General features: G+C 43.4%; 1 protein-coding gene across 4 annotated transcripts in view; it reads left to right on the forward strand.

The window, feature by feature from the left end:
- The window catches only part of LOC148039433 (uncharacterized), a 73752-nt gene that overhangs the window by 44566 nt on the left and 16743 nt on the right, over positions 1-12443 (forward strand). For all 4 annotated transcript variants that reach the window (XR_015692808.1, XR_015692803.1, XR_015692806.1 and 1 more), the window contains exons 3-6: positions 3061-3153; positions 3543-3692; positions 5088-5195; positions 5285-5393. Coding sequence is in view for 1 of the 4 variants with exons in the window: in XM_087690612.1 (XP_087546738.1) it covers positions 3061-3153; positions 3543-3692; positions 5088-5195; positions 5285-5393 (460 nt within the window). In the remaining 3 variants the exon portion in view is untranslated. The remainder of the gene's footprint in view (positions 1-3060; positions 3154-3542; positions 3693-5087; positions 5196-5284; positions 5394-12443) is intronic.

The raw sequence follows: 12443 nt of genomic DNA on the forward strand, positions 1-12443 counted from the left end.
GACTTGGTGGGCTTGAAACACTTGATTGAAGGTTAGAAGCTTTGCTCTAGTGCTGAAATTGTGTTCAATTGAGCATTTACAACAAGAATGTCTTCTTAGAGTGAGATGGCATCAATTAGTGATGATGTATCTCATTCTGAAAATGCACATAATGAAGGGGAAAATGCAATGCCTAAGACAGCAAGGAGGAAATGTGGTTGTTGGGCCAAGAAGCAGGTCCTTTTTAGGCCACATGATGTGGGTGACCAGCAACTAGGAAGTAAAGAATATGATGACTAATATAAGGCTTGGTTGAAGGTAGCAGTTGAAATCTTTGCTCAAGTGGCTAAAGATCCACAAATTGAGACATTTTTGAACTCTCCTATCAAGGAGCTTGGGAGTCAAATTATCATAAACTGGCTGTTGCAAAAAGGGTGCACTTGTTGCCTTTGCATCATAACCACCACTATAAGAAGCATTTGCATGGTCAACATTCATTCCTTGAGCCCCATACATAAGGGGGGGTGCAAATGCATTACCATACATGCCACTTTGTGCCCCAAGCAATATGCCAATACTACCATACATGGGGTTTTGCATTTCACTTGCCATACCGGAATACATTGGGCCTTGCATTCTATGCATTAGTTGTTGCATACCATAAGGAGTTGTACCATGCATCCCCATATATCATCCTAGATCCACCATCTCATGAAATTTAGTACCACCACCAAAGAAAGTATCTTGGCTGCCCCATACTTGCATGCATGCCTTGCTATCCAAAATCCATTGCATTGGCACTAACAAGATAGCCTTGCATTTGTGTGTCTTGCCCCACTTGCACTAGTTGCTTTTGGTATTTGACAACATTGGGAGCATCTTGAGACGGTTTTGGCATTTCCTTCAGTACATCCTATTGTTCCAGAGCTCTAGAGGATAACTTTCTTTTTTTGCCCTTGTTGTTCTTCTTGGAAGAATTCAAAAACTAAAATGAAAATGTTTTATCTTGGATAGTGGAAGAATTCAAAAACTAAAATGCAAATGTTTTATCTTGGATAGTGGACAGTCTGTTGGCCCCAAAACTAGCACCCCTTGTGGTATTTCTTTATCTTGAATTGCAATCTGGATAAAATACAATGAGATTCCCTGAATCTTCTTTGCTCTGCCAATTGCCTCTTGTTGTCATAAATGACCAGCAAGCCTTCAAACAATTTGCCACTTGGTTTGCTTGGCAATTGGCCTTCAATTGTACGCCTTGGGTGACAAATTCAGCCCCAAATGTTTGTTGGCTGAATGGCCACTTGAAACTATTGAAATTGCCCCAATTTCAGCGATTGAAATTCAAGTCTCTAGGCCTTCAATTTTTGAGCATGCTTCCCGATTTGGCTATCAAAACTAAATTTACAACTGTAGAGATTAGTCAAAATCTCCACCTCCAATGGCTGATTTTGCTGGAAATTGCTGAGGAAGGAAGAAAATAGGCTGAGGATGAGAGATAATGCTGAAGAGAGAGAAAATTTAGACTTCTAGCTTCGTAGAATTAGCTTAGATAGGGCACTACTCAACCTTTCCTATCAGACTTTGTAGGAGATTAGAGGACAACTTTCAGCCTAGGAAATTTTCTTTATTTATTTGGCTTATAGTTAATGTAAGTCTCACAGTTATGCACGTGGGTGGGTATGGTAAAGTACTGGTGGCATGGTTGAGATGTGGAGCGGTTGAGGAGTTTCAAAAACATTGCATTCATGACTGCACCATAGAGATATGGACTCTCAATATGTCTTTCAAAGCACTCGTGGAAATATGATTGTTACCTTCATAGCAGTGGAATGGGTAATGGACAGAGGGCCAGCATGCAGACAGTGATTATGAGATTTTCAGAGATTATATATCTTAGCAAGTCATGGGTTAGTACACAAGTATTATGCATACTCTGATTTCGTAGAATGCAGGTAATTTTTACAAAGGGGAGCTTAATTCTTGCATCATTCCTAGGTACATCTGGACAATACAAAACAGTGAGGCTATAGATTAGTAGGATATCATTTCTTTTGAGGCTTAAATATTTGTGTGAGATCAGGTGGGAAGATTATAGTGTGGCTGATAGACTATCAAGAGGAGGTCAGAAGGGGTCCTTCCCCATTGGATACAAGCACCTTCTTTCTTTATATGGTTTGGCATCATAGACTGCCAGAGAGGGTTTTTATACAGCCTTGCACTAGACATTCTCTTTCGAGAGCAGACAGCCCGGGTAGTAGGAGTCTGTCTCTGTACTTTTTAATTTTCAACATTTGGTATATTTGTATTGTATTGGATCTTGTGATATTTCTTGCCGAGGTGCCCTATACAATTCTCTTTTCTTGGAAACAAGGCATTCATGCCCACTCACATACTGGTTGGTAGTTTTCTGAATTTGAAGATCATGTGTGATATTTGTTTGTGCTTTATACAGTCCTTGTACTAAGCATTCTCTTCCTAGAGCAGACAGCCATGTGAGATCTCAATATGCAGTCAGGCTCTTGTACAGTATTTACCTTATAATGCTTGTTACTGAGGTGTCCTTTATTGTTCTCTTTTCTTGGACAAAAGAAAGACATTCATGCCCAGTGTACCGCACATAGTCTTTTGAATAAATTTCCATATGACAAATGCATATGGGTATGGAAGTATGATTCAACCCTTGAAAGCAAGGAATTATACATTATTCAGAGGGTTGCAGAAGCTGAAATTTCAAATTTCAACTTCAAATTTCAACTTTCAAGCTTCATTATCCTTGCATGAGAGATGCTTTTGCAAAACTGGCATATTTTTAATGTTTGGAACCCTGTTTTCTAAATCCCATAGGGGTTGAGTATGTTTGCCCTTTTCCATACGGGTATGAAACCACTTATTTCCCATGTCTGGTTCAATCGATCATATGAGTATGGTTCCAACTATGGTACTACAAATCATTATGGTTTAATAGGTAAGAGGAGAAGTGACTGAGAGCTCTCAGCTGTCCTTTGACATTGCTATTGCCATTACATAAGGGAAGAATGGTGTTGTACCCTGCTCACTGATAAGGTATGATTCATTTTACAGGGAGATATGTCAGTTGTCCAAGTCAAATCCTTACCACCATTTCAGGAATGGATTTTTGGAGAGAAGAGATACCTTCAATACTTAGTTGACCAGGTTTGTGCCTCTGAAGTTTAGTAATATAATTATCTCTCAGTTCTGACTCTTGTTCTAGATTGAGTATTTATAAAATGGGCTATTATAGTTTACAAGTTTCTATTTACACCAAAAATGTTGCTTGGAAGTCTATAAATTTCTTTAGTGAAGTTTGTTCATCAAGGTGCCAGATAAAGTAATGTAAAGAATTAAGCTAAGATGGATGAGAGTGAAGTCAATATGGCCCACATATCCTGCCGCAGTCAATATTGGTTTCTGTTGCATCCATTTTATGCTCCCTTGTGAATTATTTTTCCCCAAATCAGTGCCATGTAATTTGTGATCTTGTTTTCTTTTAGATCTATTTATCATCTATTCAAATTGAGTTTTCTGTGTTGGCATTCTTGCAGCATGCTGTCTTTGAAACGTTAAGGAATGCCATTTCGAGTTTACAAAACCTAAAGTCTGAAGTTTTCGATTCTTCTGAAACGACGACTGATGGAAGTGTAGTGATGGCTGTTGCAATGTTTGATGACAGTCTAGGCCTAAACAGATCACAGGTCTGCAGGTCTCTGCATACCCGGACTTGTTCTCATTCAAATTTCTTTGTGTGTGTCTTGGTTTTTCAATATGTAAGAGTTAGCTGTATGGTCCTGTACTTTTGTTTTCATTTAACTTTTCAGGTTCCAGCTTTATTTTGAGGTTTTCAGCTTTCAAGATTTTGTTTTGGTGCATAGATATTTTCTGAAAAAGCAAGTATAGATAAATTTTAAGAGCAACTATGTATTGAGGTACAGTGTACCCAGGACCAAGATGCTTCTTTCCATGTCCATAATCATACTTTTGGAAATGTCACAAAATACAAGGACTTGACATGAAAAATTAATCATGTCAATACATGCAGGAGTGGATGCTGAACAGCGGCACCACCAAGACAAACCAGCTTAGTCGCAAATCTGGCTTTATGCATCGTTCATAGTTAGGGTCTCTGCTTGGTCATTATCACAAACCCTAATCTTGCACAGGCAAGGAAAGTTCAAAAAATCTCTACATCTTAGAGATAGCACACAAAGGAAGCAGTGCAGCATGTTTGGTGAATGCTTATGCATGAATGCACAATGCAGGTTGATAACGTACCAGCAGGACCAATCATCTTGAAACCATGTATCCTGGTACAATCACTGAATGTGCAGAGTCACTGCTGATTTAGCAAAATCACTAGTCAAAATAGATCGGAGAATGGTTTTCTGATGCTAGTTTCAGTCATTGGTGTATCTTATATTATTGATATTGCCTTCTCATGTTAGGTCCAACCACTGTTATGGTTTTCTTACTTCCATTATTTAGTAAAACAGTCTTGCAAGAATCCATCTCATTCCTGATTAAAAAATGTGTATTGAATAATCCAGTCTCCATAATCCATGATTTAGAGAATTACATATGGATTAATAATTCAATGTTTTGTACATGGGTGGTGATAGATAATACCATCCATACTTGTGTCATCATCTATTTGGATCCATTGGTTGCAGCACAGACCGTCTTGTCTAGGACTTTCCCTTCGACAAGCTTCACAAGTTATTTTGGCTGAGATATATCTCTGTTGTAACCATTGAGTTTGTCACTGTTGAAGTGGTGGCTAACAAACATAGAAGAGAAAGCATTGTTGACTCTAACAAGAGCTACTCTCATATACTTGGATTAAGTTCTAAAATGAAAGGACAAGAGTTTGAGTAGAAAACAGGTGAAGAACATGTATAGAAGGGCTTTTTTGTTGTACTGCAATGCACTTGGCATTGAGAATACATGAAATGGTTAAGTAAGTCTCTGTGTTGGATTTGGAGCTACCCAAATGTTTTTTGTGGAGGTATGTTAATGCTTACCTAAGCAAGAAACAAGAAGTGGTGATGAGAGTTGTGATAGTGCTCTGTCTGTATGCAAAATTTGCAACCCAGGTCCTGTGGAATGACATTGAGACACTGTCTAGGATGATGACTGCAAAAAACAATGGCATTGTTTCTGAGCTGCCAAAATCCACCACACAGACCACAGCATATGTGAAGGTCAGAAGAACTAATAGTTTGGAAATTAGCATGGTGATTCTTATGCTGTTACATCTATATGCTAAGCTTTTTCCTTTCTCATGTGTTAGTATCTGAAGCATTTTACAAGTCTTTCCTCTGATGGGAAAGGTTGGAAACGAGCTTGCCTACAGTTGATTGCTCACATATTTGCAGTTTATGTGGCACATTTGACTACAGGTTTGATCAAATCACTTTCTGTTGGACCAGCTAGCAGTTTGGATACTTCTTGGAATTAGTTCATTTTTTTCTTTCCTGCTGTTTGCATGAAAATATAATTAACTGCAAAGGTGGGTTAGACCTTCTGTGCTAAGCAAAATCATGTTCGCAGGATAAAGAATGCTGATAGTATAGTTCATATGAATACTGTATGGCAGGGATGAGATATCCAACACTTTAAAGCATTGAAGTCTACATTGGGGACATGAAGCAGAAAAATATGCAAGAACCATGAGATGCACTGAAACAATGATGGATTACCACACATTGTTGGAGGAGGAAAGACATGACAAAAAGCTCGCTTGTGATGCCTAAGATCGGCAAGTGAGTGATTGGGGACACCAACACCATACCCGGGAAGGGGTATAAGAGCCAAGAGGCCAAGGGAGAGCTCATTTGTGACCATTTCAGTGTGTGTGTGTGTGTGTGTGAGAGAGAGAGAGAGAGAGAGAGAGAGAGAGAGAGCTACCGCTTGATTCGATTCGATCGCACCATTGACGAGCCCACCACTCTATTCAGGTATATGAATCCCTTTCCCTATCCCCCTAGATAGGATTTGGAGGTTATTGCTTACTATGATTGCCTAAATCGAACGAATCGACCAAAATCGTCCCTTCGCGGTCATCGCGCTGCCGCACTCGGCCCGTTCGAGTGGCCTTTTCTGGGCCGAGTCCCAGAATCGGCCCTTGGTCCCTTACCATTCGGCCCACTCGGCCCGAAACCCTAATCGGGCCTCGGCCCGTCCGAGTTCATTATTTTGCCCAAGCCATTCGGCCCGTCCGAGTCAAACCGTCCGAGCCTATTGATTCGGCCCGTTTGAGTTCAACATTCGGCCCTCGGCCACGTGTCACATTCGGCCCTCGGCCCGTCCGAGTAACCTCGTCCGAGTTTGCTCTGTCCGAGTCACCCACTCGGCCCGTCTGAGTCTGCTCTGTCCGAGTTAGGAATTGGCTCTCGGCCCTGTGTCTCGGCCTGTCCGAGTGACCTACTCGGACCAGTTGGGCCGAGTGTAGATTTTTATCAAATTTTCAGAAACGGAATAGGCAAAATCGTAGGGCACAGCTGCTTAGCAGCTAGAAGTAGGCAGTTGTGAGACCCAGAGACTTAGGCGCAAACCGTTGAGTTGTAAAGCCTGATTGGACAAAAAACGAACGAGGCAACATATTAGAGAAACCCTAAACCCTGCCAGGACGGCCAGAAAATTGACCAACAAGCCTATCAGGCCCGAAACAACGCGAGAGTGCTTAAGACGCCTAGAAATTGGTTGCTACACTCACCCTGAATTTCTGCACTTGAAGTACACTTAAGGAAACTGAAAGCCTGATTGAGCACAAGTGCACAGGAAAAGACACACACATTGAGTGGCCATAAATTGAGGATTGTATTCAATAATTGAAGGAACTCACCCAGATAAACCACTCAAGGAATCCACTAGTAGGAGAGAACCCAAGACATAGACAAACCATCAATGCATAAAGTAGGACCAAGCAAGGGGCACTAACGAAGTGGATTTGACAAGTCTACTGAACCTGATCGATAGCTTGGTGGAGCACGAGAAGGACAGCAGACGCTATCATCGTAGATCTAGAAGAGGAGAGAAAGCTAGCCCGCAAGGCATTGCAAAGCATGGCTGAATACAATAGGGATCAGCAGGCTAGGAGCCAAAGGTAAAGCATGGAGTTGAGAGAGGTGCAGCGGGTGCTGAACCTGGCTGGCAGAAATCGAACGGACCATTAGAGAGCACTAGAAGGAGACTTAACGTTGAGCGAGCTTCTCATGAAGCGGCTGCTCGATAACACGGCTGTAGAGCAAAGTGCCACGGCTCTAGCGACATCGCTGCTCGCAGGATTAGGAGCAAACTAGGGCTCAAAGAGCCAGTCTAAAATCCCTATTGTTGCCAAGCAACTCGATAAGTACCAACCCCATGACGATCCATACAGCTTTGTTGAGCAGTTCGAGCAAGTCTGCGAAGCCAACGGCCTCAATGACCTAACTCAACGCTCTCAAGCGTTCGGGCTTTGCTTGGGCGACAAGGGTAGGACGTGGTATACGAGCTTAGATACCGCAGAGCGAGCCAACTTCGATGGCCTCAAGGATCTCTTCATTAAGAGATTTTCCGAGCTCGGATACTCCGATAATCTACTAGTGTGCTTGATGAACGTCAAGCAGAAAGAGAAGGAGGATATTCGCGATTACGTGATCCACGTGAGGAGTCTCTTCAAGAGAATCCCTACTGGAGGGCAGCCGACTGAAAGAGCAGTATCAACTGTATTCATCAGCGGAATTCGGGACGAGGAACTATATAAGGCTTTGGCAGGCAACTTGAGTTTGCAGCGAGACGCGCTAGCTAGGGTCTTTGAGGAAGCCATCCGAGTTGACGATCAGCTGAAGGAACGAAGCTCTAAGAGCTCGAACTCTGAGCAAACCAACTCGCGGAATTCAGAGAGAGTGTCAGCCTCGAGTGAGCGATCAGTCTCATCATCCCAGGATAAGGGGAAAACCACCGAGACGAACCAAGACTTGGCTGACGTTAAGATGGAATTAGCCAAGTTGCAAGACATGTTGAGACGACCAATGCGCCCACACATCCAATGCGTGTACTGTGGCGGAAACCACTTGCCAGCCGAATGTCAAGACCTTGTGCTAACTGCGATAGGTTCGGTTATGACGTCGCACATTGCAGATTTCCAAGAAGACTTCCATACTCACAATCATATGGCCAGCCTTACCTAGTGAACAGGCCGCAACCATTTTTCGGAAGAGGAGCCCCATTGGCCCTCCCTATGCCTAACGACATTAAGCCGGCTGTTCCTAGGATGGAAATAAATCCTACAGGCATTCCTAGACCGCCTGGTCCTTACGTAACCCATCCAGCGAGTGACGTTCCTGCCACTACGTGGAAGAACCAACTGAAGAAGAGACCTACGTATATCCTTACGTCTCGCATGACGACGAGGGCAACGCAGTCCTCATGGATTATCGACCAGTGCCGGTGATGGCGTTGGGAAGAGGGCAAGGTAGAGGCCTAGGAGGGCAGACGCAGGATCCAATCATTTGATGGACTTGTAGTCACCCAAGACATGTCTCGTCACGCTGCCCTGAAAGGGAGCAACAAAACAGAGACAAGGCTGACCAAAGATGTGCAGAGTGCGGAATCACTCATCTCTTCTTTGATTACCCAAAGCGGAAGCCATCTTCTAGTTCAGCCAACGTGCCATCTGTCCCATTGGGGCTGTTTGGTGTCGAGAACCTCGATGGGGAGGCCACGCCTATCCCATTGTGGGTCATGACCCGTGCCTAAATGAAGCAGGCCAGTATCTCTCTGCCAGGACCTAGCAATCTTGATGCAGCCTTGATAGGAAAGAAGAGCCGTAGACGGAGAAGGCCGCAAGAGGAAGTGCTAAGGTAGGGGTTTACCCGCATCCGAAGCGACAGTTAGAGGCCATAGAAAAGATGAAGGAATGGGTGAAGGAAGCTCAAGAGCATCTAAAAGACGCGGAGCCCATTATGGAGGACGAGATCGATGATCTCTCTAGCATAAGTACACCGGTCTCACCTGCTCAATCAAAGTCGGGAGAAGCAACTACATAATAAGCAGTGCCGCTAAGGCCAAGCCTTGATGCTACAGGGCCGCAGATCAGTCACGGCCATTGGCCAGGACAATCCAGGTTAGGAGAGAGCACCCAACGATCTCCTGACCACGTTGGTGACTACCCCTGTAACACTTAGCCTGGGAGATCTGCTTAGGCAGCATCCCACCCTATGGTAAGATCTTAAGCATTGGGTTGAAGGGTCGTGAGAGTAGGTCACGGCAAACTCTCATGACCATGACGCAGAGACGCAAATACAGAGTTTGATGCTGCACTCTATGCCTAAATCCTTACACGTCAATGCCTTCTGGGAAGGTTCCGAGATGCATGCGGTCTTACCGGTTGTAGCCCTAGGTGACACAACGAGAAAGGGGATTGTAGACACGGGAGCTGGGGTTAGTGTGCTTAGCCATGCAGTGCTTCAGACTCGGGGAAACCCACTTCTATTGAGACTGCTAGGTTTAATGTCACACTAGCAAACGGTATGAGAGTCAAGCCATTTGGAGTGCTTAAGAATTGGCCAGTGAAGATCGCAGGTGTCCAATTCTCTGTGGACTTTACAGTCATGAAGGGAGTGGACTACAACGTTCTATTAGGCCGACCCTAGATGCGCAACACTAGAGTCATTGAAGATTGGGGTAACGGCTTGATCTTCCTTGGCAATAGGGCGGCCGCCGTGAGAGTAGAGATGGACACCTGGAAGACCTCACCAGTCGACTTAGATGCCATCTCTGCTATGCTCAGGTCAAGAAGTCCTATGGGCCCTTGACCAAGTATATCCCATGCCCAGAGGATGAGCGGGATTGGATGCACGTCCTCGCTACAATCGACCTGCCGCTCTCAGATCATGAGGCGTATGAGCAAGTGATCAAAACAATCGGCAAGGCTAGCAACACATCCTCCGTACCAGTCTGCATGATGGTAGGAAGCCGTCATGGGAAACTGAAGCCCGTCAACTTCTAAGTCCCATCCAACAAAAGGGAACTTCAGGAGATACTAGAATACCTAATGGACAAGCTAGCTAGCAATCCAGCTGCAAATTTCAAACCACTCTAGGATCTCTTAGATGAATCCAAGTGGCAATGGACCAGAGTGCATGACTTAAACCTCATGTATAACAGGGCCTTGGTTCCTGACCAACGACCAGAGATATACCAAGCCCTAGGAGACGACGAGCAGTCTGATGAAGAGAATTCTAACGACGAATACGAAGACTGCCAATCCTTCAGTGAAGAAAGTGAGGGTGAGGTAGATACTGTGGAATACGACACTGAAGGACAAGAAATAGAGCAAATACGAGCAGCCTCCAAGCCGCAGAAAAAGAGTGTCTTCAGAATGGACCGAGGAAGTATTTGAACTTTCTTTGGTAGGCTTGCCCAAGCTTTGATATTTGTTGAGATTTTTCCCATTTCATTAATATTTCATGTAGCTTCTCATGGAGTTTCAATATTTCAATTAAACATACTAAGAATCTATGACTTTCTAGAACTATTTTTGTAATATGCATTGGAGAAAGCATCTATAATGTAGTCCTCGACCATGCAAAATTTGTTGATACATATATGAATCAAACGTATCTTGTTCTATTGTAGGTCTCTTTCCATAACATTATAAATGTTAAGACCTGGCTTGACTTCATTAGAAACACTAAAATATACATCAAAGGCTTCATAATTATTTTCCTTTTCAATAGAAATGAATACTAGTATAATCTTAGGAACATGCTTGTCACAAATCCATTTGGGCTCCCACCTATCCCTCTCTCATCTTTCGTTGTGCCTTCCTTTCCGCTTTCATTAAGTGTACCACATTGTCCACCACACACCACACCGAGGGATTCTGAACATTTAGGCACAGCCATCAAGATCTCTACATACCCTTTTTCGGGTGGTATACCTGTGATGGAGGCTTGATCTCCCACACACATACTTTTGAGTTTTTCCCCTCTAGGGTATTCTTTGAGTGTGGATTGTTTGGTATCGTAGTTTGCATCTATGGCATCACCTAGTGGACCATCCGATCATTCTGTAGTGTCCCAGGCGACAGTTGGACAAGGCTATCGTGTCCTAGTGTCTCTATCTACACCTAGTTCATTGGACATCATCGACCTATTTTTGCCTATCCATCTTTACCTCTTCCTGCTTCTTATTCATCACCACTATCACCACCATCTTATCCTCCATTTTATCCTATTTTCCATCTTTTCTAGACACCTCTTGGTTCTAGTCTCTTATCCGCCAAGCATGCACTTAATGATAAGACTCATTTCAACGGGTCAAACTACACCACTTGATCAAATTTGATGAGGCATGTCTTAGACTCTCAGAAGCTATGGGATTTAGTGCAGGGGTTGGAACCTCAACCTGATCCCACCCTTGTTTCATATGAGGTTGTGCGCTTATGTAAGGCTCGTAATGCCTCCACTATTGTTGAGCTTATGCAAGGCTTATTGCCTGAGTTTTACTCTCAGCTTTGGCATTTTGACTTGCATCTGAGCGTTGGGCACATTTGACTAACTACTATGCGCCTTAGGATAGGACCCATAGCATCAATTTGGATCATGAGCTCCAAAACTTCAAAATCATAGACAAGGATGACTTGAAAGTCAAGTTGACTGAGTATTGGCATCTCCTTGCGGAGTTCTCAACCTCTGGGACTTCTAAGTCCTCTAATGATCATGATACCTTGTTCCTTAACAAGGTGCCTAGAAAATATTTCCATTTTGTGCTGCAAGTAATTTCACAGCCTTAGATGCCCACATTTTATGAGTTTGAGTGCCAACAGTTGCATTATGCATGGTTGTTTGATCAATTTCATAACACGTCCTTGATAGAGGGGGCTCTTGTTGCATCTTCTAAGAGGGGGCAGCAAGGCAAGGACACACAAAACTCAAATCAAAATCAAAATCAAAATAGGGCTAGTAAATCCCAAGGAAACAATCAATCCACACTTAAATCGGGATGTCATAATGTATCTAAAAAGAATCGGTATTGTTAACATTGTCAAAAGACTGGCCATTATGACAAGGAGTGTCGACCTAAGGCAAGAGGCACATAGCCCAAATCCAGGAATCAGACCCCTGCACCCCAATCGGGTTACCCCCAACAAGGGAAGCTGGATATAGTGGCAACCCTTTGTGGGAGATGAAAGATCGAAGCTCAACTGAGTGTACACACTGTAACATAAATACACAAGATAAAAAATAATGTAACTGGGGAGAAAACTTCTCGTAAGGAGGGTAAAAAGTGCCTGAATGTCCTACTGTGGATCACCAGCACTCCTCTGTGAGCATAGGCGTGAGTCAAGCCCAACAAAAAAAAAAATTCAGCAAGGAAGACATGTATTCTCCCCCTCGGTCCGAAAACAGAGTCTTAATCGTGTAGCCAGATTGATTTGAGACCATAAACATGATTGTCACCAG

This window comes from Lygodium microphyllum, chromosome 2 (genome assembly GCF_053477565.2).
Source record: "Lygodium microphyllum isolate KBCC chromosome 2, Lygodium_microphyllum_v1.1.10, whole genome shotgun sequence".
Classification (NCBI taxonomy): Eukaryota; Viridiplantae; Streptophyta; class Polypodiopsida; order Schizaeales; family Lygodiaceae; genus Lygodium; species Lygodium microphyllum.